The sequence below is a fragment of the Haliaeetus leucocephalus genome, unplaced genomic scaffold (assembly GCF_000737465.1).
Source record: "Haliaeetus leucocephalus isolate CR32 unplaced genomic scaffold, Haliaeetus_leucocephalus-4.0 Scaffold177, whole genome shotgun sequence".
In the NCBI taxonomy this organism is placed as follows: Eukaryota; Metazoa; Chordata; class Aves; order Accipitriformes; family Accipitridae; genus Haliaeetus; species Haliaeetus leucocephalus.
Genome location: NW_010972613.1, coordinates 1112387 through 1139722, shown reverse-complemented (window position 1 = coordinate 1139722; position 27336 = coordinate 1112387). Strand labels below are relative to the sequence as shown.

Below are 27336 nucleotides of genomic sequence, written 5' to 3'. Positions count from 1 at the left end.
CCGGTGGGGCCCGGAAAGCGGAGGGAGGCGGAGGTGGGCGGCGGCGGCAGCAGCGCTGCCTCGGGGAGGTAACAGCGTCCTGTGCGTCCTTCCAGTACGTTTAATGGGTTAAAAACACGAATAGTTACAACAGGCTGACCGATCGAGGCGGATGAGCCGCTCAGCAGCAAGGCGTGCGGTAACAAAAAGGTCCAGGCAAGGCCCCGGCAGATGTGGGAAGAGCAACAAGTGCTAGCACAGGCAGCCGGGCCGGCTTTCCCATTCCCACCCCCCCGCAGGTGCTGTCCCACCAGAGAGCAGGGACCTGCTCCTTGCTTTAATGTTAACAACTAGGTTTGTGAAGCAGAGAGCACTCAACTAGGAGTAAAATGTCAAAAAAAAAAAAAAAGACAGTACAGTCCATCCTTGTGCCTCACATAGCCAGGAGCAGCTCCAACTCATCGAGCGTTGCTGAACATTCCTTAATTTCTGCTTGAAAGGAGGAATGCTTCTCCAGGGACCGGTGTCTCTCTTCTTCCGCTGATTTCCACTTAGCCATTGCTGTCTGTGTAGAGAAGTCACGGCACACGACATTTTACTGACACTAAAGTACAGAATAGCAAAGCCAAGTTCTAAAGCAGCTCCAACTAAAGCATTTGAACTCTTCAGCAGGGTCTTGCCTGCTAAACTTAAGATCAGTCTACCTTCACTGGGATAGCTTGTACCTCTGTTCCTTGAGGAAAATGGCAATTTACCTGTGACCAAAGTTTAGGAAGTCTGATATAATAGCAGTTTCATTGACTAGCTCTTAAGCTTCTTACCAAGAATTGTAGAACTGTAATTTAATGACTATTTTGGTCAGTATATAGACAATATTATTGATGCTGCTTGTGCTTGCATACTACTTAGTTCCCGGAGAGACTACACCCGAGGTCACCGGTCTGCAACAGTTCCCAAGTTAGATCAAATCTTCCGAATTCCAGTGTAACAGCCAGACTGGTGGATCAGCATTCTGGCAGTGGTGCTTACAACCACCTGCAACAGTCTTGAAAACTCTCACCTGCAAGGAGCTGGTCTAAGCAGAGACAGCTCCATTTCCAGTACTGACATCCATCTTTACTTTGGAATTGATTCAGTCTAACTTGAAAGCTATCGGTCATTAATATCACTTTCACCTTCTACCTTGTTTCAAGTTCAATTGTATACAATTCAGCTTGAAATGACCGAGATGAAAATTAACATTACCCTGCCATAAACTTTGCTTTAAGCCCTCTATTTAGAAGGGGAGCAACACATACAGTTTCCTTAATGCATGTATAACAAAACATGAGTAATACTGCAGACTTTTGCTGTCTAGTTCATTTGGAGAATTGAGCAGCACTGGGAGGAGCAAAATAACCTTCAAATTCTCACTCAGCAGCAAGCACTCATTACCTGGTTGAGTCAAAGTCACACTCTTACCTGAAGCACCTCCTTTTCTTTTGCAGCTGTTTGGTTAAATAGCCTCAATTCTTCTATGAGCTTCCCAGTTAACAGCTGAAGAGCCAAAAGGAAAACAGTTTAATATAATGCAAATAAATGCAAGTCTCAGCAGCTGTCTCCGCAACATCAGTAGAAAAGGGCAATAGCACACAAACCTCTCAAAGCCCATTTAACTCCTATCGCTATTTCAAAATTTTCTTACCATTGTCTGCTTCTGGCATTCTTGTGTCTTTTCTTCCTCCTCCAAAATGTTGCTGCCTGTAACTAATTTATGAGGTGCATTAGTGAACCTCTAATATACAGATAGCTTTGTTTGTAAGAACTAACAGCTTTTCAAAGTAAATTTCTACAGCAAGAAAGACTAAATTATTTTCTAAGTTTGTCTGGGACAGGACATACTACAGGAATCAGCTTTTTCTCTTAAGCTAGAAAAAAACCCATCCCCTGGAGTTACAGCAGTATTTCCTTCGCAAGGAAGCAGAGTCCAAATGTCTTATGAACAGTCACAATGGGGCGGGAAGAGTTCTGAAGAATGAGTACCAGGATGGTATGTGAAATGCATAGTCCTTACCAGGATCAATGCTTCTGCTTTCTAAAATCACCATGCAAGTCTCCTGAAATTTCTTGAGCTTCTCAACTTCTTGTACCAGGCTTTCATTCTCCTCCTTTAACTCCTTTATAATGCCCTGTTATTAAACACAGGTTGCAAGTGAATCAAGTTTCCAAGGAGATTTTCTCCTCGTTAGTCAGTAATACTGAGTGTGATGCTAATGGCTTAACAAGTGCTCTGCTAGGACCAAGAATCAGATCTTGCCCTTCTGTCTCTACTACCATAGCAAATTAGTCTTGCAGACCTTTACTCCTGCTTCTTGACAGGATTAATATGTTTATCACATCTGCATGTCATAGCCATTACCAGAAAAATTTGACCCTAGAGATAAATTCTTTCTAGGGAATCCTAGCATATCTTTTCTTGTGCTTCCTCTCATATATATAAATAATTCAAGCATTTGATGCATTGAAGAGCATAGAAACATTGGGAAGAAAAGGGCATCTTTGAATCTTTAAGCCACAGCGCTTTTCCCTACACAGTTCAGATATTACCAGGCAATTGGATAAGCTGATCAACCTCACAAGTTGAATGCAATTCTCCAAGAGAATCAATAAGTATGTGGATTAGGGTGATCCAGCTGATAGTGTCAGAAGCTTTTTGAACATTTCATAGGAGGTCTCAAAGGCTCTTAAAGAAATCAAGCTGTGAGATAACAGGAATGATCATCTCACAGATTAGTAACTGGTGGAGAAGTAGGAAATAAAGTGAGCTTTTACAACTGAAGGTTACCAGCAGGGCCTCTTGCACATGACAGAAATTGTGCCAAGTGTGTCCTAGAGTGATCTGTAAGAGGCTGTGAATAACAAAGTGCCTATTCTGAATCTGAACTTGATTCAAGAAAGTCAAATCTGTTTGAAACAGAATCCACTGAAGAGTTCCAGCTTTCTTCAGCCTTTCCTCCAGTCCCTTAATCATCTTAGTGGCCCTTTGCTGTAGTCTCTCCAGTATGTCCATGTCTCTCTTCTACCAGGAGCCCAGAACTGGACCAATACTCCAGGTTTGGCCTCACCAGTGCTGAGCAGACAGGAAAAAACTTGCAGAAGAATACAAAGACACTAAAAGATTAGGCAACAATATGATACAAGAGCACATGAAGAAACATAAGCTTATATAAACTGAGCTTTGCATTAAATACTCAGAAGAAAATGAGGTCAGGATCCCTCAAACTTAGTGCACAGCAGTGACCAAAATCCAAGTAGAATGTTCTTTGTTACTGAAATGAGACCATACACATTCCCGAACCTACATCTTCAATACTGTATGCACTTTCACACCACACTACGTGATGGGTTAACAAAGCTAGGAGAGACTGGGCAAAAGGAATAAGGAAATTGAGTAGCTTATCTACCATATGTTAGGAGCTACAGAAGAAAAAGAATTAATAGACCTCAAACCATCAATGGCAAGTGATTACTTATAGTTTCTCTTGATGTAGGTAGGAAGCATCTGGCAATATCAAGGCTGTTTTAATAAAATTTCATGCAAGTGTATAGCTGTGAACTTGAAATATTCTCCCACAATGAGTTTAAAATGGAGTTAGAGCTCTGATAACTATTTAACAGTGATCTGGATGCATTATCCATCCAAATACATCTGCAGCTCTGCTGATTAACAGGTTCTAGCAGATATCACAGGTATCAGAGGAGAAAAACCCAGCCCACCCAAACTCTACTGACTTCCAATGGAGACAGGAAAATGAGCAAGACAATCCTTTGATCTGACCCAGTAAGGATCAGAATATAGGAACTACTCAATGATTTATTTATTTCCCCCCCACCCCTTTCCTTACCTGTGCTCCTGTTAGTCTGGAATATAGCTGTTGTTTGGCTGTTTCTAACAGCTGATTCTTGGTCTTCAGCTCTGATTCTAGTTTGTATCTGTTGAGAGGTCTGTAGAGTCAAACATCAAAGATTTAGGGGCAAAAATATCAGTATTATACACCTTCTCTTTTACTTCCACAAACATGCCCCTTTTTGAAGCATTTGCTCTTGTTTCTGACCAAGAGCTTTAATCAGCAAACTTGGCAAGAAAGTTGTACACGGGTGAGAGCTCATCATAACCCTCCAAGAGGTATCATTACTGCATGAGGGCAACTAACAGAAATTTCAGGAAACATACCCTCTTGTAGCTGTCTTCTTTGAAAGCGGTTCCACTTTCTTGGCAGATTTAGGCAACCTTAAAAGATGGGTAAAATACAGTTACCAGAAGACCACTGAATTCTTTCAGATTACCAAGTCTGTTGGTCCAATAAAATTTCCAGAATGCTAAGCCGTCTTTAGGATGTTTGCCAAGTAGTAAAGCCATCAATATTTTACTTTCATTTACCCTTGGTTTGTAGCTTTGAAGACACCATCTGCAGGAATGTTTGAGCTAAAGTTAAAATTGGGATCTTTGTTGAACTCTAGATCTGCTGTTTTGCTGACGCACTGTTTCTTTGAAGGAAAAGCCATTTGCATTTCTGCAAGAAAAAGACAACAATGAAAACACTACAGTCTACATGAAACCACCATAATATGCAGAACTACTGGATTTCTTACATCTTCAATTTGAGCTAAATCACAATTATATGTGGCTAGAATGGAGACTTGAAGGCAGTGACAACTAAGGGCAGTCTTCAAGTTTAACCCAGGATTAAGGGTCCAGAACAAGCCACAGATAGCTCAGATGGTAGACAGTGTTAAAACACAGTTACTAGGCTAGCACTAATGAGACAAAGTTTGAAAGTGATAATAGAGGCATGAGAATAAGGGAGGTCCCAAGATCAAGCAGACAGTATGCCACAGGGCTCCAAGCAAAGTTGTTCAGTACTGGAAGCAAAACAGACACAGCCCACTTGAAGCTCTCAGCTAAGAGAGCTTCATACTTCAATTCACTATGAGTAGGTACACTCCTAAAATAACACTATAGATAAGTAGGTTTCTATGTAGAGCTTATTTGGCCTTAAGCCACAGCTGTTTGAGTATATAAAGCTTTGTTCACATAGTGGGTTTAAGAAGCTTCCCCCACCCAAGGTATTTTTCAGGTGACATACCCATAAGCACTAGAATAACATGGCAGTTTCCCCCGATGCAGACTAGCTCCCAAGTTTTTAACATTAAGCCTGGCTGCCTCACGTTCCTAAAACGCTGTAAGCAGTATCAAAAGCCTTATAGAAGCAAGAGCCCCCGAAGGAAAGTATCTGTAACCTGCGTGGGCCGCTGCGTGCAGTGAGCGGGAGACGCGCTCTCCTGAGGCCCAGCACTGCCCGGGCGGGCTGAGCCGTGAGGCAAACAGCAACCGCCCGCCCTCCTCAGAGGGCAGAAAAAGAGAGTTAACCGAAGCCGTAGAGACAAAGCAGTCGAATAAAGCCGGCAATTAGACTTCGCGACGGCCACCTGAGACCAAGGCAGTGCCGGAGCTCCCTAACAGACACCGCTCCCCCCGCCCCCGCATCGGCCTAACCCGGACACCAGCCCTCCGCCACCTCGGCGCCCCACCGGCGGAGCAGGACAGAGCAGAACCCTCCTTCCCTCCTGGAGAGGACACGCACCTGCGGGCGGCCCGGCGCGGTGAAGCCCGCTGTAGACGGGGATGCGGGAGGACTCCCCCTCCATGGCGGCCCCGCTCCCCCCCTCAGCCGCCGTTTGAATCGAACGGGCCGCCAAACGGTCGGGCGGCCCGCGCGCATGCGCAGGAGCGCCTCTCCGCCTGCGCGCCGGGCCCGCCCCGCGGGCGGTTGTGCGCGCTCCTCCCCTCAGAGAAGGAGCCGCGGCCATGGCGGGCTCCCCGGGCGGGTTTGACGGCGCTTCACCTCGCAGCTGCTTTCAGGGGAGGCGGCCGCCGGCGGGGAGGGTGTTCCCCGCCTCCCGCGGCCTCGCCCTGTGATTCGGGCACTCGAGGTCCGGAGCCCTCAAAGGCCTCTGCGGCCTTCGTGGAGTCCTCCCCGGCTGTGCTCTCAGGGCGCCGGTGCTTCGTTTGAGGCGGTTAAAAGTGTCCTCCCACCCCGTAAGGGGAAAGGAGGCACCTGTGTAAAATGTTTCCAGACTTTATTGGATGTTTTCGCACTGTTTTTCCAACGCAGTTTTCAAAATGGGTGAGAAGTCCCTCCAAATAGCAATGGAAGCAGCTCCCGTGTGGAGAGGGTTTCAGTCAAGTGTTGGCTCGCAACCTGAGGGCAGCTCTGGTCGCCAAAAAACCCACCTGAACACCCAGTATGAGAACTGCACTATGAAAATACAAAACTGAAATAACGTCATGTATTTCAAGTGTTGTTAGTAGCTTTAAAAGAGCATATTCCTAATGGACATAAGGCAGTCGGGGCCTGTCTCCCACAGACCAGGGAAAACTACTCGTGGGTGTCAGAAAGAGCAAATCTTTTTAAGATGTATGCTTTCCTGTTGCTGGTTGTATTGGAAAATATATTAGGTGCTTGAAGAAAATGAACCACATTGTTCTTGGTGAAAATTAAGCATCACTCAGATTTAGGAAAGTTTGTCATAAGCATTTATTTTACGTCAACTTGTATAGAGAATGGTTTTTTCAACAGATAAAGGCAAGGAAGTGTTTCTTTTCCTGTTTATTTCTCGTAGAGAAAAAAAAAGGTAAAATTCAAGATTCACCAGATACGCAAATTTTTAAAAGTTACATGTTTGTGGGGAATGCCTTGAGTGGAAACAAGCTATGAAGACAACACACAAAGCACCCGAGTCACTGAGGGGACGAGGACACTTTTCTCAAAGGGGAGATCTCACACTGAAAATCTTTGGCAGTACTAGAATTTCTTCTGATAAAACAAACTGAAATTGTTACTGAAAATAGATTTAGGCTGGATTCTGCAGCCTGCTCCATGATCGGTAAGAGACTGTATCAACTCAGAAGTGCCGATGAAATTTTTTTTATAATATTTGAACTATTTTGATGGGATCAGTGAACCTGGACTTCACATAAAGCAGTTTCTGATTCAGTAGAAAATGAAAGACTTTCTTTTTTTATTAACAATACCCTTTTCACTTGATATCTAGATTTTCAGTTGCGGGTTTGGGTTTTGGATTTTTTTTTTTTTTCATGAGCTCTCTTTCTCTGTTGTTAAATATCTGGGGAGATTCATCTTCGTATTTCTCTCCTATGTGACCTTGACAACAAACCAAAATCTAATCACCTTGTAGGAAATGACAAAACAGGTTTACTTGGTGAGTTTTGCAGTACAGCTGTGAATATGGCACCAGACACTGGAAGGTCAAAGGGCTTGTACTCCATCAAGACTGATCTCACATCCTCTCACTAGTATCAGATTTGCTGGTTCTGTGAAACCACAGGTATTTGCACAGCTGAAACACTAAGAAATAGTCTCAGCTCTAGGAGAGGTGGGAGGAAAAGACTGATATTTACAGTTCCAAGGAGATTTCGACTTCCCCTTTCCCTAGCAGTACAGTTTTGTTTTCTGCAAGGTTTCAACTGTTGTAACCAGAACTTTGTGCGCTAGATCGTTTGATCCAAACATCAGGCATGTCTGGTTGGCTGTTCGGTAACACAACTGGACCGTCGCTCCCTAATCCAAATCGATTTTTCCATGAAGAGCTGTTCTGCTGCGATGCTGCTGGAGAGATATCAAAGACAGTCTCCCTCAGGTCCAGCCGCAGGGTATCTCTCTTCCCATTCAAGTAACCTCTCTCTGTTTGACTGTACGAATCAGACAGCTCTAAGACATCGGGACAAGAACTGGCTGATTCAGCAAGCTTTAGGCCTTGCTCAAAATCGCTAATCGACGTCTCACTGGAGATGTTGAGCATGTCAAAAGAGCTGCCAAGAGAACAAAGGCATCTGTGAATTTTGTAGACATCAGCAGCAGGGAGATGGCTGTTGTCTGAGGTATAATCCGAGTGCTGCTGGGCGGTGTCACTAGAGCACTGTGATTTATTGAGCTGTCCTTCTTCTTTCATGCCAGCCGGCTGGATATGGTCCAGCCCAGACCCATCCCAAGCTTTCAGACCATACTTTCGACATCGACAATCTCGGCAGAGTCTCTCCCTGTGAATTTCTGCTTCTGAGTTGCTGTGCTTGTAAGGAGAGGAAGTTTGCAAGGCAGGACACTGGCACAGGCCAACCTGCTGGTCTCCAAGGGTCTCCTGCAGATTTTGTCTCTCTCTTTCAAGGGAGGGGTGGATTCCTATTCTGGGGCATCTGTTGTCTTCAACTTGGGTGTCTTCAGAGAGCACTGACGGCCGGTTGGACAGCTTGCTTGTGGAAGTGCTGTTGTCAAAACTGTCACTGAGTTTTCTGGACAAGGGCTGGAGCTCGTATTGCTCGTTTGCAGTATTGGACTCCTGGACCTTCCGCAACCGGCTTTGCTTCTCACTCCCCCCACAGGCAAAGCTTCCATTCAGCCCCGAGTCATCAGAATAGTCTTTCATGGTGTGGGCACAAGGCCAAAGGATCTGCCCACAGTTCTTCTCTGGGCCGAAGAAGCAGCACAGTGACTGGAAGAAGAAGCTGGCAAACCCACAGCTGATACACTTGATCATCATGATGAATATCCCCAACTTCCTATACGCCAGGACCGTCGCAGGCAACATAATGACACCTGCAGAGAAGAGAGCAGAAGCTGCCATGGCCGTGGCACAGCTCATCTGCTTCAGGGAAAAGGCCACTCGGCTCAGGCGGTCAGAATGGGGGCACAGGTGATAGGAGATGCAGTAGTTGACGGTAAAGTCAACAGAGAGACCTACTGCAGCTGAAATGAAGAGAGACTCCACTGCATTGAGCTGCCACTCCAAGAGGACCAAAAGGCCAACAGTCACCAGGACAGTGCCCGCAATGGCAGTAACAGAGAAAACACTAAGGAGAACGTTCCAGGTAGTGAGCAGCAGCACCACGAAGGAAATGGCTATGGAGAGCCCCATGACCACCATCATTTCTGTGCTGAGACTGTGCTGGAGGTTGTACAGCTCTAGTTTACTGGTAAACCATCCATTCTGAAGCCCCACAGGGGCAGTTTTCATTTCCTCTGTTACCCAGAGGTTGATTTCCTCATAGAATTGTTTGGCTTTGCTGTAGTTGAAGCTATAGTGATAAATAGTTTGAAACTGCAGCACTAAGGCAGCGAGATTTCCCTCCCCATCAAACCTGAGGCCCAGATCGTACGTTTCTGCCCCTTCCCTGCCTTGCTCCAGGAGCATCATTTTGATGCAGTGTAGGAAGACTTCACTTCCATAAGGGAAGGAGAACTGGTTACAGCAAAGGTTGAAGCTGTGGTCTCGCTGGGAGCACTGGCGACTGTCCATCCACCTGAGGAACTCCTCCATGAAGCACACGGTAGATTTCTGCTCTGTGTCACGATAATAGAAAGTTTTGTTCTTCACTTTTTGGCAGAATTCGAGGAGCCACTTCTGGGCATCAGGGTTTTGGATTGTGAAGGTGACGTCTGTCACTAGGGTGCCGTTGCTTTTTGGATTGAAATGGTCCCCATTATCCACAGGCAGAATGCCCCAGACTATCGTGACAGGCATACGCTGCCCTTCTCCATGCTCCAGCCTCTCAAACATGAACTGGTGGCAGTACTCAGAATCGTACCTCTCAAAGGGGTGGCTCAGTCTAAACACCTGGACAGATGACGTCTCAAGAGTTGGGAGTTTGAGTTTTGGGTTGGAACAGGAAATGTAGGCACCTCCTATCGCTAAGGCAGCAAACCAGCAGATCCAGATGTACCGAAACTTGATGACCCCACAAGGCAGAAGCTTTTCAAATAGTAGCTTGGAGGTTTCAGACAGTGTGTTCTGGAGACCCCTGAGAATGTAATGGAGGGAGAGAGCGACTCTTTTATGGCCAGTGTTGTTCCAGTAGTCTTCTGGCTTGTAAATGCAGGTTGTTGCTATGTAGCGCTCATACAGCACAGCCGAAGAAGGAAGCCAAGTCATCATGAATACCAGATTCACCAGCACAGAGGTGCCCATGTAAATAGCAAAGCACCGGATAGCTATTATATTGCTAATGTAGCTGGCATAGAAAGCAGCACCTGTTGTGAAGCAAGATGCCAGCATGAGATATGCAAAATGGTGCATGGTTTGACTCACCCACTGAGAAAGCCCAGCGGAAGGGTTCTGGTTCTTGCTGATGTTCCAGAGGTCAAAGAAGACAAAGGTGTGGTTGGCACAAATGCTGCTGAGAATGACGACTGCTGTCAGGTTTACAAAAGGGAAATAGGTGAATCTGAAGGCCACCTTGTACAAGAAGTAGGAGATCATTAAAGAGCTGACAACAGCGAGCAGGACCATTACGGTAATAAAGACTGAGCGTAAATAAAAAGAAATGCTTAGAAAAATAGCTAATATTGCCAGGACTGGATACTTAGTATCCAGTAAAAGATAGTGCTGGAATAGTTTTTGTTTAAGGCCTAGGTCCATTCCAGTGATAGATGTATAGTTATCAAAGAGATCCCAGGATTCCAGATTGTCTAAGTAGATCCCCATCATAGATGCACCTTTCCTTGTAGGCAAAAACAGCAGGCTGTATTTGAGAGATGGCACTTGGTACTCAATCGTCTGGGGACTAAGAAAGTCTCTGTCGACCAAGAAGTGAAGAAGCTGATAAATGGCATTGAAGCGGGTACATTTTTCTGGGACTTGGGCACACTGAGAGTGTTTTTGTCTCACGGTCTCAGGACCTATGCAAGACGGAGTGAGGATACCTTTATGGTAGTCTGGAGCACAGGCACGAAGGAGAGCCAGGGTATGGGAGATGTCTCCTTGGGTTATCTCCAAACACGAAGACCTGTTGTACAGGACAGCAATGTAGTTCCCCAGAGACCAGCTTGGGCAGCATTCGTTAGCTTCAGTACGTTGGCAGAGGTCTCTAAAATGAACATGTGAGCGTATCTGAAAAACAGAGGAGGGAGCATCATGTCAGACCCTCTCTGCACGCTTCATCTTGCAGCCCCATAGTGTTCCTTCCTCCTTGCAGTAATCCTCCTCTCCAGGTGTATAAGCCATCACTTGCCATCCTCCCAATGGCAAATTGCAAATACTAGAGCTATTGAAACATGCTAGCCTTTTGCAAAAATTAAACCCTGTCCATTATTTATATTTTATAACCTCTGATTTGAAAATTTGGATCCTACGGCAAACACAGCTAATCCAATTAAACTTCCCAATTAAACTTCCCACTTGCAAGACTTGCTGTCACAGTCTCCAGGATGATAGCTCCATTTCAGTAATTAGGTTCTGCTGCCCAAAATTCTCAGCTGCTTCTGATGGACACCTTTGGTTTCTGGACCAAGCTCTTGTTCAGTGTCCGTTTATTCTTGTTTAATGGCAGCTGCTACTTTGCAGCTGGACTTTAGTGACAGGTGGAATCATCTCTGTATTGCTAAGTAGGTAGAGTGCTTTGGAGTCCTCTAGGCTGAAACCTGTTCTATAGCTTATGTTATTTTTGTCTGGCTTCCTTTCAGCTAGAGATTAAAGATTGCGGCAGTCAGAAAAGAGACAGCATGTATATATGTTCTTCCTGACATTACTAACCTTGTCTCGTTCAATTTGACACATGGACTGAATAGCTTGCAAGTTCCATAAGCTCCCAGCAGTTGTGGACATAAATACCAGCTGGGAATAGCTCTTTTCTGAAATAAAGAGGAAAAAAAAAAAAGAAAAAAAAAAGGATTAGGTAATGAAGATGAATCAGCCAGGCTGTTTGGAGTAGAATCTCTGTGCATAGAAAAAAAGAATAAAATATATTTATTGCTGTCTATACGACTGCTATGGAGGACTCCCTGAAGGGATGCAGGTCACAAAGACAGTAGCTTGTAGTGAGTGGTAGCATCTGCCTTGTGTGATCTGACCTCTGCTCCTCGCCCATCTGTCAGCAGCAGGAGAGCAGCGTTGGGGCATTTTCAAAATACACTCTCTGTGCTGTCAGCATGCTTTTAGTGACTGCTGGCATCTGGTTCTGCACCCCTGTTACAAGTGAGGAGCTTGAGTTCAGCCAGAAACTCCCAAGGACCTGCAGGGTTTGGCGTTTGACTGATTTCAGAGGTGGAGTAGAGGCAGGGAAGGGAGTAAAAACACCTGCATGCTGTTCCTCTTTCTTCTACTTACTAGTGTCCATTTTGGGACAAACTTTGGGTGTCCTGGAGTTTTCCTCTTTTTTCTCTCCAGCTTTTACTGCCACTTACATTTTTCAAGAAGAAAAGAAGGAACAGGGAGGGAGTGGGAACAGAGGGAGAGTGGGGCACATGCCATTTTTTCAGAGTATTCACTTTTCATATGGGTAAATAGGGAAAGCATTAGTCCTTTTACTGGTGCTTTTAAGGCATATTTCTAAAGGGAAAAAAAGACATATGGCAAAAAGTTAAGAAGGAGAAACAACCCTTCTCCAGAATTTCAGAACAGGCCTTTTCTAACCACTCAGTTATGAAGTGCTGGAAGATCACCACCTGAAAGGTGGCATAGCTTTTACAGGGTGGTATTGTATACACTGCTTTCTTAGATCACTTTCAGAACATTTTCCTGTGACCTAAACCACCTTGACAATTCTGTATGCTGTTCAGGTCTGGGTGTGTACTACTTACTACCCCATCGAGATTTCACTCACCTGGGGGACCACAAAAGAAACCATCTGCTCCGTAGATTTGTTCCACCATTCTCCGTGTCCTCGCTTCTTGTTCTCCCTGAGCAGCTTTCTGTCCTCTGCTAATGCCAATGTCATCATAGCTAGCAAGAGATCAGATTATTGTTGTAACTAGAGATCATCTGGCTATGAGTTACATTCACTGGCAAGGCTCTGGTGCCACACACAACACTGCTGCAGCAATAAGAGTCATCTCTTCAAGTCATAGTCTTGAAAGAGCATCGCTTGGATGACAGCTTTTCAATATTGGGTTGACTGTGCCCCTTTATAGGGATCTTGATAAGACTAAGTGAGAAACTGCATCCCCTTGTGCAGACATGCTGAACCGCCTCTGCAGTCTCTTAAAGGTAAACAGTAAGTAAACACATGAAGAGTTTAGAGCCTAATTCCTGGTTTCCAGAATAGGGAGCCCAAGTCCATTGCAGGCAGACAGACTTTAAACTCTCCGGTGCCTTGGTCATTTTTAAGTGTAGCATATATGTTGTAATTCACATAGATATTTTGGAACATTGAATCTATAACTTTAGAGCCAACATCTTCCTCAACCTCCCCAAACCAAACTCAAATACCTTTTCTTCTCAGCATAGGGAGAAAGGGAAAAGGTCTTCTTGTAGCCTGTGTGGCTCTCTACGTTCCTCCACACAACGAGCTTTCTGCCAATGTCAGTATCTCGTGGCTCGAAACCCTGCAGCCAAGCAAAAGGGCTTTGTCATCAGCTTGCATTTTAGTTTAGCTTAGCTTTCCTTAATCCTCCTCCTAGACACAGAAACTATATGACATTATTACTGCATCTTGGAGAGATACAGAAATTGAATTTTCCCTGGAAATACTGCATCCCAGAGCTGACAGAAAAAAATATTTCTCTTTTCCTTTCCTTTTTGGGCAAGGATGGCTACAATTCTCTCTCCCCGATCTCATAAGACTCTTCTCCTCCTCTTCAAGTAAAATAGTCACTTACAGAAATGGGAGTAATTTTCCTCTTCCTGGGCAAACTCTAGTCTATTCTTATTTTCCCAGGATTCTTCCCTTAATGTAAGACAGGGATGACTAGATAATGTGGGATCCTGCATGGAAAATGGGACCCTGTGCAGCAGTGCTCAGAACGGGGCCGTCTCTCCATTTCAAGAGCCTTGCATGCAGGCTGTAGGAGCCAAAGCCAGATCCTCCATTCAATCTCCACCCAGCCTAGCTAGTCCTTTCGGGCAACCCCAGCCTTCCAGCAGTGGAAGGGGAGCAAAAGCAGCAATCCCGGTTTGTTCTGGCAGTGTCTCCACACCAGGGTGAGGGCACTAGTGCAAGTCCACAGCATTGCTGAGAGATGGGCTGGTGGCTGCCACTGGCACAGGCTGTGCTCTTTCTATGGTGTCAAAGAAACAGCAAATACTGTGCATTACTCTGACACATGTTCATTCTGAAGGAATCTTGCTTTGGTTGCATGCTGTGAAGATGTGGGTTATGGACAGCAGGTCACTGATAAACACGGTCATTTTTTCTAGTGGCTTTAATGTCCTCCTTGATTTACTCTCCTGCCTTGCTTCCTCTATCGGCAGAGAAGGAAGAAAGTAAAGGCTCATTTTATATGGCAGAAAAAATATATCACTGGTTGGCCCATGGCTTTTCCTTATGTTCATGTTGACGTATCTGTAGGGACTCACCATTAAGGGTTCTGAAAAGTCAGGCAAATTTCCAACAAGCAGGCCAGCTACAGTGCAAACCACAGCCGTCACTGAACACAGCACCAGGACGGCTATGGGCCACTCCGCAATCACTTGAGAATAACTGGAATCAACAGGAGAAGAAAAAATGCAGCTGTTAAGGCACTTCTGCTCTTAGCACGAAACCTGCTGTTGAACCAATGTAGTGTTAGTAAAAGGAAGTAAAAGAATTAGGGCTTTCTGGTTTGAGCATTTATTTATTGAAAAGCCTAGAGGCTCTAGTACAGCTATTAATGAACATATTATACCTCCAACTGGATGTTTGCAGGCAATTCTAATTAACTCGGGTAATTACATTTTGCCTCCCTACATTTTCATGCTTTTTCAATCAGAAATAATAAAAACCAGACTCTTGCATCCTAAGGCAACATGAAGCTTTAAATATTTAACTTAAAAGACTGCATTTAAAAAGAGCTTCTTCCTTCCCCCCCCCCCCCCCCCCCTCCTTGGGCAATCTAACCTAGTAGCTGCCTAACAGTTTGGCCTGCAGATTTTCAGCCTGTGGACCCTAAGAAGTCTTTGGGTTATTCTGACGAGTCCCCTAAAGATAACTAACTCAAGCAAGTCCATTGTCATTGGTCTAAATTCACTCACTATATAGGGGCCTGCCTTACTGTTGGAAAATGTACGGACATCTGCACAGCAAAAAAGGATGGAAACCACCGATCTGATGTGTAACCGAAGTTAGGATTGCCAGCAGCATTCACGGAGTGGACAAGTGGCTTCTGCATCCACAGGATGAGTGAATGTCACCCTGATACCAGCCTCAAAACCAAACACTGAACCTACAACGAGCATCTGCAAATGCAGCACAGTGGTTTTCCTTCAGGGTTTGGAGAACACCTACAAGCCCCCAGGCCAGGGCTATGCCTGGAATACATATCAGTGTGGTATGGTGGCACACACATTCTTAATGACATTTCTGTACGAACAAAACCCTTCCAGAGAAGCAGCTTACTCTGGCCCAAAGTATTTTTGCCAGTTACTTTTGTTCTTAAGAGCTGGTCTAAAATTTTCCATCCAAGGTCTGTTTTTCTTTTGGGACAAACTGTGTTTCCTATAGGATGATCTGTCAAAGTTACTATCCGACAGTTTTTTACCAGTGCAGGGTTTACTGCCTCAAGATTTTTGACTTCTTCAAAAATATCTGTTAAGAGATAAGATATTGGAATGGGTTCCTGTTCTGGTTTGGCAGGTTCTGGGTATTTCTTCTGTATTCTGATGTATTTCTGAAATATAAGAAATTCTTTGTTTAAAAATAGTTGACAAATATTTGAGCTATATGAGGAAGTAAAATATTTATGAACTTTAGAGTGGCTGTGCTGGTGTGTATCAGCCTTGAGGTGTAAAGTTCCTGCTTGCCTGCTCTTTTGCTTCTCTTGCCTCCAGCTTCACTGAGTCAAATAATGCAGCTATTTCTCATCATCAGAAATCATCACAAGCCCTTCAAACAGCTTTTCACATGACTTTTGGTTAGGCCTGGTAGTTTTTTCAATTTAAGACTGCCTTACCAAGTTTGTTTTCATAGATGAAGGCTTTGCTGTGAAAATGAACGAAAATTGCCCTTTTACACACTAGAGTACCCAATTTCTAGAGGCTGGCTTGGGTGATTCTGTGCCCAATTACCAGAAAAAAAAAAGAATCAGCTGTGGTATCTGATGATGGAAGATATTCACCCAAACCTTCCAGAAAAAATAGTTTACAAAAATCAGCTTTTAAACAGAAGCTGAAAGCAATCAAATTATTTTAATTTTGAGAAATGTATTAAAAATCCTCTGTCTTTTGAAAAGATGTCATGGATGGGGCTATCCTCCTGATTGCTCATCTGGTAGGCCAAGCTGGATTAATCCCATATATATGTACACACATATACATACACACACATACATATAAGATTATTTTATATATATATATATAAATCTATTGTATGGACTAGAGCCAGGCACCTGCCCCAAGAACAGCTATCAAGACAGTGTTGCTATTCATTAATGCAGGCTAAATTGATCTCACAAGGAAATTGAGATTTTTCCAAGCAGATGGGAAGCCCTGCGCAGGGAGCGCTGACCTTGCCTCTGAAGCTGGGCCTGTTGGGGATGTCACCAGCAATAATACTCTGCATTTCCTAATAGCAGGGTAGGAGAGCAATGATAATGGGGTAGAAGGACAGGAAGCTGTTGATATTAAACATACCTTTTTGGCATCCTGAAAGCTTTGTCATGTCTGCAGACAGAAAAAAGAAAAAAAGATGCGTTCATTTATTATTTTCCTACGAAGCACAGTGCTGGGCTGTTAATGAGCAAGTTAACCCCTTCAGGGGCTGTAAAGCACCAAGCAGAGCCATTGCTGCAAGAATACTGGCACTACAGGAATTAGTTTAATGAATAACAGAGTCTTTTCCTCTCCCATTGGCATTTTAACCAAACAGGATGGGAAGACATGTAGTCACACCGCATTTTTGCCCCTCTAAGAAAGCCCCATAGAAAGTAATGGTCATTAGCAATGTAATCCTATAGAAATCACACTGCAACTCTTATCCATGAAAACCTGTTTTAAGTGCTCGCCTACTGAATTTTTAAATTGTTTCTTGACAAAAGCATACCTCTTTATTAACCTTTGTGAGTTGGGCTAGCAATGCCTATAGACAGTTTTTATTTCCTGTTTAGCTCAGCAAGGATTTTCTGAAAAGGTGGCTGTCATTTGTTTCCTGGGCCCTTCCAAAGACAGCGTTTGTCCAGACTAGAGGAGCAGAAGGCCAGTGGAGCTGCTCAAAACATTTTACCAGGGTTTCCTTCACAGAGGAGCATTTGTTATTCCTACTTGTAGGGCTCTTCGGAACAAAATAAAGAAGCCTTCCCCAGGGGATCCAAGGTTACATTAATGAATCCCTGAGGGCAAGCTTTCCACTGACATTTAACAAAAAACCTGCACCTCAGTGGGTCACCATATCCAAGGGATCTTTCATTCTGCTCTCCGTTTGCACTGAAATGTCCCCTTAAAATATGCCCCAGGCCGGCATGGCCTTGGGTTGCAATGCAGCTTCCAGCGAACTGCTCCCAGCTGTGTCTTCCTCCTCTCTCTGCAGCCATGCCAGGCTAAGCTCAGTGAGTGCTCCCTCCTCCTGTCACCCTCCTCCTGTGCTCTTGGCTTAAACTGGGAGAAGGTCCTGCTGCACTCTGACATCTGCGTGGGGCAGATGGCCCTGCTCCATCCTGGACAGCCAGCTGATGACCTTGTGGCAGCTCATCCTTCCTGGCAGGTTGTTATGAACGGAAGAAATGAAAAAGCAATGGAGGAGAGTTCCCCATGGAAAAGTCACTCTCAGTGGCACGTGTAATAAATTATATTGTGTTTTCCTCATCACACTAATGCTCTGTAGATTTGGGAGAGAGAGGAGCAAAGAAAAATCCTTACCAGATTATTAAAGAGAGGTCTCTTTCTGGCAGCACACTGCCCATCCTGTGCTAATTCTCTCACAATAGCTTCTCAAGCAGATTTGCTTGGATTAAAAACCCCATTCTAGCATTATTCTGTTATCACTTTTCTGTCTGCTAGTGCTGCACATTCTGCCAGGGATTTGCAATCCAGCTGTGTTTCCTACTTAAATAACCTGTTACAGAGAGTGTAGCTGACAATTTTGTTGATAGCGTATGAGCTAAAAAGGATCCAGGCTCCACTCCTCTTGACTGCGATTGCTCTACACTGCAAACACAAGCAAATTAAATCCTCTGTTAGTGGCTAGCAAATGAGACCATAAAGGGCTTTTGTGCCTAACCCCACACCGCTGTGCAAAGGCAAGGAAGGAATCCTGTGCCATCTTTTATTGGACTTTGGTCACTACTGCTGTGGTAGCACAGGGATCATGGTCTTTAGTGCCAACAGTGGACTCCAAAAGGCACAGGCAGCGAGGACGGATGATGCTGGCTGGAAGGAGCAGAGGCTGTAGCTCAGGCTGTTGGGGAAGCCCATCCTGTATGAATCCTTACAGCACTGCCCAAGAAACATCCACCACCCAAGCAAGTCACTGGAGTCCTCTGCACACAAATGGAGTTTGCCCGATTCTGTCATGGATGATACAGAATTTAAGCCCTCGTTGCTGCCCAACCTGGAAAACCAAATAGTATTCCCCACTTTTCTATTTCTCACTGCTTAGCTGTAGCCAGTGCTTACCCTCTGCTGCCTCACCCTTCCAGCACAGGCAGCAGCTTCACTGGGGGCAGAAAAAAAATTAACTCTGCTCTTATCACTGAGAGACTCTGCCAAGATAAAGGATTAGCCAGCTGGATGTCTTGCAGTGCAAAAGGAGAAAATGCAAAGATCATAGAAGATGGGCATAATCACAGCTGCATGATCTAAGAGCAACTGAGTGACCTTGGCTTTATCCAATGAGTCACCTTGAGAAGCAAATCCTGCCTCTCCCTGGTGTGGGAATGGCAGCTCTCTGTACACCCTCCACAGAGGGGGAGAGAGCAGACGATCCCACCGTGCATTTTGGGGCAGCCGCTGCCCCAAACTGAAGAGCAAACCCATGTTTCATGCATCCCCACTCAGACCCTTCTCATCCCCTCCTGCCTCCCACCACAAAGTTCCGGAGATGCTTTTTGAAAGCCCCTGAGCTGGTCTCCATGTGCCTCTTACCTGACTGTTACAATGTGATGCTGCACTGGCCGTCGCTGCCCAGGGGACCACTGTTTCCAGGGGGTTTCCGAGGTCTCCTGGTGAGAAGCTGGTGCGGGATCACCACTGGAAAGGTGGGAACACAACATGGGCCTCTCACCGTGCCCAGGGAGTGGGGGCAGGCCGTAGCTGCCTCGGGGATCCTGCTGGTTGCAGGGGTAATACAGGTGATGCTGCTGCAAGTCCTGGGAGCTCGATGGCACCTGACCGTTGGACTGGGTGGAGACTGGCCCAAGCATGTGGCTGGAGGAGGGCAGGTGGTCTCCTCCCAGCCTGGGGGATGCAGGAATGGGGCAGTGATGGACCGGGCAGATTCTTTCCCAGGAAGTGCCACTGTAGCTGGGCTCGGTGTTCCCAATCTCTGGCATGGCAAGGCATGTCTGGCAAGGTCCTGCATTTTGTTTTTCTCTGCGAGGGAAAATAAAGGTATGGTAAAACAGCAGAGCAGTAGAAAGGCTACTCAGGGGAATCGCATCCTGCAAACTGGAGACTCTCACAGGCCTCCCACATAACACAAGATGTAAAACCTCACCCACTATTTGCTGTACCAACAGCCAGTCTTGGGGCTGAGCTGGATTATGCTTTTTATAAAGACATCCATGACTCACTTGGGGATTCCAACTGATGGAGAATCCATCACGTCTTTGTGTGTGTTGCTCCAGAATTTTGAAAAAATTGAGTAACATCCCCTCAACCAAATCTCCAAGATATTTCACTGTGGAGGGGGCAGAACACACTGGCTGGTGATAATGGCAGGTTCCTAACTCAGGACCTCAGAGTGACTCCAGACACCTGGGGAAACAGAAACCAAAGGAGACTGCGTGTGCAGAAGACAATCAATTATCTGTGCTTCTTGGGAAGATGAATTTGTTTGATTGCTCTGCAGAAGGATTGGCTCTGCTCCACGTTGGGAGAGTAGGAGAGTGAATCACCCCTGGCGCTGAAAAAAATGAACACTGAACCTGATGGCTGTGATGGTGTAAAAGGGGCTTCAGCCTCCAGCCTGGCCCATGCCCTGACGGCTCCCATGTCCTGCAGACTCTCCACTGGGCTCTTCAGGAACATTTTAGACATACATCTCCCACGGATGACAGCAAGAGATATTATTGGTCTTGGTATGTAGGAAGGGGATGGACTAGGATCTCTCAAGATCTTTTGAAGCTTCACTTTCCTCTGACTGCTCAATTTACTGACACAAAACATTTGCAGACTTCAGTTCCCAAGTAATGAGGTCTCTGCAGGATATGCTTTCTTCTCTCCAAGGAATTTAAAAATTATTTCATTCCTACAGTTCTTGATTTATGGAACCTGAGAGATTTTGCTAGCTTGGAAAAAGTTTGAGTAATACATTGAGGGACTAGTTAGTCTGCGTGACACTGAAAAACCCTTCACATACAATAGACTGAGGTCACAGTGACCCCAAAAATGCCTTAGGAATTGCTGTCTCAAGAGACGGAGCTGGTCCAGGTGTTGGAGTTTCAGCAGCACTGTGCAACCTGGAGCTCAGAAAGAGAGCACAATATGGAAACACAATATGGTACTTGTTCCGAGCACGTGCTGTGGTGTCTACAGCTGACTTATGTGTCTTGCCTGAGTGTCTGGCATTGAGGATTAAGGACAACAAATGATTCAGGCCAGCTAGAGTCACAAAATGTCTCAAATCATCGAAGAATTATGAGTGCTGGAGCAAGACTAGATGACATGAACTTTAGCCTGAGGCACCTGATGCGATGTGGGAAAAAATGAAGGCAGAATGTTTGAGAAGGGAATATTTTTGAAAATTTGCAGAGTCCCTCTCATTTCTTTTTCAGACAGCCATGGAAAAAGACAGAATTTTAGCAATTACAAGTCTCTGGAATTGCACCCAAAGTTAAATGGCATGATACTATCAATGACAAAAGGGTTTTGAAGAATACTATTAGCTCAATATTGCTTGAAAATTGGTATTTTTTTCCAGAAAAAAGGATATAGTTGCCTTGGCATCTTGTGCTGTGTAATTTCCAACATCAATTGAGTTTGTCAACACTGAGAAACTATATTTCATGATTGTAGAAAATGGGCTTATTTAATTAAAATCATTACAATGGAGTAACGTTTGTGGTAGCAGTTATACCACTGCTGGTATGGAGACTCGTGGCACAGACATTGCACTCTGCTTTACTTCCACAGTGTACCAGTCCAGGGGCTAGTAACAAAGAAATCTCGACTGATTAGACACCATCCAATGCTAATTTTCATTTTTAAGCCAGAAGACAGCTACAGCATAGTTAAAGACATGGATGGCATGTTCAGGGGTGCTCATTACCATGACACTGACTTCAGAAGCAATAACTGACATTCAAATGTCGATTTTCTGAAGCTCAGGCCACGCAGGAGGGGGGAACTATATGGGGGATTTTACTTTGCGTTGTCAAATTCCTTTGCTGAATATTTTTTGGTAGTGGCCAAGGAAGGGGAGAAGAAATGGCAAAATGATATTAAAATAGTCTGCAAATACCAGTGTCTGTGTAAGTGAACTTCTTTGCATCTTTGGACGAGGCCATACACCCAAAGAGAGCAACGTTGGACAGAATCTGTGAGACCATTAACATTTCCTATGACAACAGATATACAAAGTGGCTAGAAAGAAGTCAAAGTTTGCACTGAAGCAGGTGCCAGAAAACCAGCAGACAGATGTGTGCACACCTCATTGAGATAAGCTTGACAGGTTGTCCCCAGCAGTTCCAGTGCTTGGTTGCCTCTGCTCTGCAACCCAAAGTACTAGTAAGACTGGAGCTAGTTCAATGTAGCAAGAGGAAGTGCTGTTGGCCAAAGCAGGAGCTCCTGAACAGATTGTGACAATGATACCCCATTCACCCACAGAATTTGTCAAAAGAAATAATATCAAGCATGTTGCATGAACTCCTTGCTGTCCTGTCACAGATGGATTAGTGGCAGGACTACCCAGACTTTCAAGCGCATGATTTGTGTTATAGCTCTATATAAAGGTAGGTTACAACAGAAGACTACACATTTGTCATTGGTGTATATGAATGCGATACATGAGATTACAAATCACATGCCAGCAAAGCTGTTCATGAGATGTAATCTAAAGTCTTGTCTGGACTTGCTACAGCCTCATCAGAGTCATCCCTGCACCGGGAGGGATTCAGGTTCAGCTGTACTGCTGCAGCACAGGGCAGGTGCACCGCAGAGAGATGGAAGAAAGATCACGGTCTGTGGTAGTCAACGTATAAAATGACATCTTTAATTAGTCATTGCCCATCTATGCTAATTATAGAACCAACCTGACTGGGAGATGCTAACCACCACATACTCTATGGCTCTGGCAAGCTGCAGGGGCAGTTTGTCTGGGAGAGCTGACCTGGAGAGTCCCTCAATCCACTCTCTCAAGCTTAGAGTGTAATTCATCTCACTCCTCCCAGGTGTCCAGTGACTGCATCTTATTTGGGGCTTGTAGTTTTGTACGAGTTGTCCTGGGTCAGGGAATTTTCATCAGAGTGCTGCGATTGTGGTCATGTTATGCTTTGGCAAGAGCTTTTCTCACTCCCTTTTTGATGCCTCTAAGTTACTATTTTCCCTCTACCTTGATCCTGTTGTTTTTCCTAATTTTTGTACACTTTAAATAGGCGATGGTTTCCTACAATGCATAGTAATTCGCAGAGACACTGCTGCACTGAGAGTTTGTGGTTTCAGTATTCCCACACCTGGTCAAAACCAAAATTCTTTTTCATTTAAACTGCTGCATCTGCATAGGAGATTGGGACCGGCGGCTTTTCATAACTAAATTAGTCTGATGTTCTGCCACATCTGCCTCATCTGACAGTGACTATGTAACACTGGACAGAACAAAAAGGCTTTCAGAAAAAACACTTTGAAGATGATCAGGAAGATGCAGGAAACATGCAATGAAAAATTCCTCCTCCAAAACCCCCTCAGCTACAAAACCTCCTGGTGGGGAAAGCAGATGACAAACTCTTGGATGTCACAGATTGCCTCCAGTTTTTATGCACATACGTTAATACATTTGATTCTAATATTTCACATGAAAGCCCATTCTTCTTGTTTACCATCTTTGCTGCGAAACACTGTGAAGTTCTGTTTTCCCCGCATGTAGTCTTAACTTAACTTAATCCTCTGCCTGCTCAGTGACTTCATATTTTAGAATAACTTTGGCTAGTTCAGATCATTCACTCGTGACTCTTCTTCATTATCTCCTTTTCAGACTAAACAATTACAGTTCTGTCAATCACCCTCTGGATATGAGTTGCCTTATGCTCGTTTCTCTCCAACTCCATCACGATGTGACCTTGGTTATCCAAAATCTCCAGGGAAACCTGGAGCTCGCAAATAATGATCGATTTGGATAAACACTGCTGGCAGTTCTGCAGAATTTGAGTCTTCACTTGCTACACTCCCAATTAGCCATAGTGCTGGCGGGCTTAACGTTTGATATGCTGAGGTCTGCACCAGAGATGTAGGCTGGTCCTTCTTTGCCTGCAACCATGTCGCTGTCAGTTTTCTGGGCCCACAGGACCCTGAACTATGCTAGAAAAATGGTTGGGGGGGAGTTTCTGATACCTGTTTACTGTCAGGCAGGAGAAGAGGTGGGCAGAGCACTGCACTGGACTCTGCTTGCCATGCTGACACTAGCAAAGACTAACATCAAGGGAAGAGAAACTTTTTTTTTAACGTTCATTCCCAGTTTGGGCCATGTCATATATTTGACATCTTTGGGATTGAGTGGGCAGAAAGGGCGTCTCGGCCACAGAAAAGCCTACAGAGGCAGCCCGACAGCCTCCATTTTCTTCTTCAAGCTCAGCTGGATGCAACCAAAGAGATGCTGGGAAAAGAGAGAATGAGGAGGTGCGGGGCAAGGAGAAACTGGAGTTAACTGCTCCTGTTACCCGTGACAATGAGTTGCATTTCTCACACTATTTCCTTCCCCATCTCTTCCCTTGAGATGTCTAGACAGTATAATAATCCAATTTATGAAACTGCTCAAGTCACTTTGAGCGCAGCAATGCTTTTCTGAGATGAGTACCAGGGCACAGGCAGCCTACTTTATGTGGGGGAACCAGCAAAAGGACAGAAGCTTCTTCCCACAAGAAAACATGCAAGATAAGGTCAAGATTTCTAAGGAGATGGCTTTCTGCCCTTCCACCTCTGCTGGGATGCGGAGCAATGGTAGGCACTCCAGAGTCTGTGGCAGGAGCCAAGGGCTGAATGCTATGGTGGGCTATCTCCCTCCTCCCAAAGACCAGCATCCCGCTAAGAAGCTCGGACACTGCCCCGCAGAAGGTGTCAGCAGGACATGGCTTTAGCTGCTCACCTCCCCACCAGCCTGAGCATCAAAGCCCCAGCAAGAGGGTTTGCTGGAAGCATGCCGTGTTGGCTGCCTGCCCCCAACTCCTTCGCCCTCAGGACTGCTTCACTGTGCCAGCACACAGAGCTGAGCTCAGGCGGAGGAAGGTTTGCAGGGCAAAGAAATGACAGCATATGGTCACCTTCCCTTTCCTCAGCCACTCCATTTCTTTGGCACATCTCTGGTCTTGCTTCCCTCTGAGCCATGCAGCAGAAGAGCACAGGCGTCTCTGAGGGAGAAATGGGCCAAAAATATTCAGAGTTTGGAAGGAATGGCTTCTTTATTGGTCTGCTAATTCTACCCTTGTCCCCAAGACCATTTCTATAAGCACTTCTTTTTTTTTAGTAGAAAGATTATCTCACCCTTTGCATACTAAGGAGAGGATCAGGAAAGCAGCACTTTGCATATGAAAGATGGGAAACACCTACCAAGTGAATGGAGCTGTCTGATGCCTGAGTCAAACTACAACTTCTGTTGACAGAAGAATCTCAAGGGGGAATAAAAACAAGCGCGAGAAAGGGCAAGAGTCTGTATCTTGACTACAACCAGAGCCCTTTTTCCCTGGAACCTTTGCTCAATTGGACATTAAGCACTGCAAAATCTCATTCATAAAAAAAGAAGCGAGTTTTATTTTCTTTCACTTTTTTTCTTACTCTAGCAAGGTTTTGCTTGCATATCAGCTGCACAAGTTTTCCCAAATGAAAAAAAAAAAAATTCTTTCTGAATTAAAACCATGTGCTATAGGTCAGCTCCCATCTAGACTAATGGCTTTTTCCTGGAGAGCTGTAAATGACTTTTTAAGAATGGGTTTTTATAATGGAATTTAAATAGAGGTTTTCTCTTTGAACATAGCCCCAGCAAAACAGCAGTGGAGCTCTCGAGAAAAAAGAGCTTCTTTGCTTGTTTTATGAGGAGATAAGAGTGCCCTTTTCCAGAGATTAGGGAAGGGTTCATTGCGTTTCACTCTCACCTTGTTATCTAGCTCCCCTGTCTAGCTGACAGGGAGAGACAGGCACCTCATAAGCAATTAATCTCCTCCTTAGGCTGGGTCAAATTCTCGTGCACTGAAAAATGTCTGTGTAGTTGCTATTTGTTTTGCTTTTTTCGTCTGGCAGCAGAATAGTGAGTATCCTTGAGAAGACCTACAATCTTTTTGTTAATGAGACTCCCAAGTATGTTAAATCATCATGAAAAATTAATGAGACTGCAAAAGTCTGCTTCCCACGTAGTCTGCCAAGAAAAGTTTAGTTTTGTAACCCTTTCCATTGACTCGTCTGAACAGCCTTACCTTTACCCCAGGCAGCTACTGCTGCTGCGGGTACGGGTATGTGTGATGGGATACAACCAGACACAAAGGGCTCAAGATCCTCACCCAGTCTTTGGTGCCAGAATAGGTCTGGATGCAGCTTGCTCTATCTACACCAGCAGTGTAAAATGTGCTGGTAAAATCATGTTTGCTAAGCCTTGTTTTTAAGAAAAAAACGAAATTAAATGAAAAGGGAAAGGAAAAGAAAACAACACTTTGCTACCCCAGACTGAAAGAGGCTAGAAGGAAGGTAGTGTTTTCAAACATCTGTATTTTTCTGATGATGAATTGAGCATTGATGATAAAGAGCATTGGCGAGGAGCAGGGGATGGGGACTACAGGGCTAACCCTTTAGTGGCTATATGAAGAGCCTTGCATAAAGAAGCATTTATGTATACGCATGCTCAGGAGTGAGAGCGCTATCCTCTTGTACTTTATTGCCATAGATTTTAGTTCCTGAGTGAGCAGCATGAGTGAAATTCAAAATACTCCTGTTTCAGATGGCTTAACTCATCTCTATAACTTTAACTCTTACAGGCTGCAGCATTAATTTCAAAAGACCTGTTTGAATGAGCAAGGGTTACTGAGGCGAGCAAAGCTAAGAGGGCTTCAGTGATAGCTCTGACTCCATCGAATGCCCAAGATTTAAAACGATGCTGGATTGCCTAACAGTCACTCAGCAAGCACAAAGACCCGAAAGCACACCAGCCTCTGGCTGAGATATTCAGAGCTGTCTAAAGAGAAGTGACTCCCCCGCTGGCTCCCCCAGGCAGGTGGGGATGTCTCAGTGTGGATATCCTGTACCAGACAGAAGGGAAACTCTTTGGCTTTCAGAAGGAATTTGTGTGCTGCTGACCTCGGGGTGTGCTCTGGTCAAACAGAATCCAAAGAGCTCAGAAGATCTGTTGCCTCCAGTCTAACAAATGGCAATGTGCTTGCAAATTTGGGGATGGCTTCTTGCCCGTGATCATGGGCTTGTTGACCTTTCCAGAAAATGACAATGATTGTGGCTGCCAACCCGGTTTAAGACACCAGGTAAGGGAGCATATGGCGCAGGGGGGGAGAAGACGAGAGCTGCAGGTCTTTATAGAAAAAATCTTTGGAGTGAGAGCCGTGCTTGCCCGTAGCCTAGCGCAGTGAGGACCCTGTCTGAAACATGCTGAGCTTCACCAACAATAGCTCACCCGTTGCTGCAGAAGGGAGAGCTCACCATGTTGCAGGATAAAAACCTGCCAGGGAGGCCAAGCCAGGCGGTCGCCCCCCCCTCCCGCCCCCCCGACACAGTGGGCTCCGCACAACGTGCCTGGCCCCGTGCAGGAGCACTGGGGGCACCGGCCGGCCGGCCGGCCCCCGTCTCCCAACCCCACAACCGAGGGGTCGGCAGCTCGGCAGGCAGCTCGGGGCTTTGCCTGCCGTCTCGCTGGGAGGACGGGACGCACCTCAGCGGAGCCGGGAGGGGGGGGGGGCTGCGCCCAGCTCCGCACCCCCGTCCCCGGCAAAAAAAAATTAAAAAAAAACGGTGGCACCGGCCACCTCCGCACCCCCAGAGCCGGGGGTGGCGGCAGGGCGGCAGCTCCCACCCGCGGGGACACGCCTCGGCCCCGCC

At 45.4% G+C, this 27336-nt stretch overlaps 2 protein-coding genes across 2 annotated transcripts; both read right to left on the bottom strand.

Moving 5' to 3' along the window:
- Positions 1–389: 389 nt before the first annotated feature.
- Positions 390–5677, bottom strand: KNSTRN (kinetochore-localized astrin/SPAG5 binding protein). Its single transcript, XM_010564327.1, has 8 exons — positions 5604–5677; positions 4400–4532; positions 4193–4249; positions 3864–3963; positions 2033–2147; positions 1664–1725; positions 1441–1515; positions 390–544 (listed from the first exon to the last, which is right to left on the bottom strand). Exons 1-8 carry the CDS (start codon positions 5665–5667, stop codon positions 413–415), a joined length of 738 nt encoding a protein of 245 aa, XP_010562629.1. The 5' UTR covers positions 5668–5677; the 3' UTR covers positions 390–412.
- Positions 5678–7135: 1458 nt separating this feature from the next.
- Positions 7136–19040, bottom strand: DISP2 (dispatched homolog 2 (Drosophila)). Its single transcript, XM_010564326.1, has 7 exons — positions 19021–19040; positions 16576–16605; positions 14326–14449; positions 13240–13355; positions 12635–12753; positions 11566–11663; positions 7136–10923 (listed from the first exon to the last, which is right to left on the bottom strand). Exons 2-7 carry the CDS (start codon positions 16584–16586, stop codon positions 7504–7506), a joined length of 3888 nt encoding a protein of 1295 aa, XP_010562628.1. The 5' UTR covers positions 16587–16605; positions 19021–19040; the 3' UTR covers positions 7136–7503.
- Positions 19041–27336: the final 8296 nt, after the last annotated feature.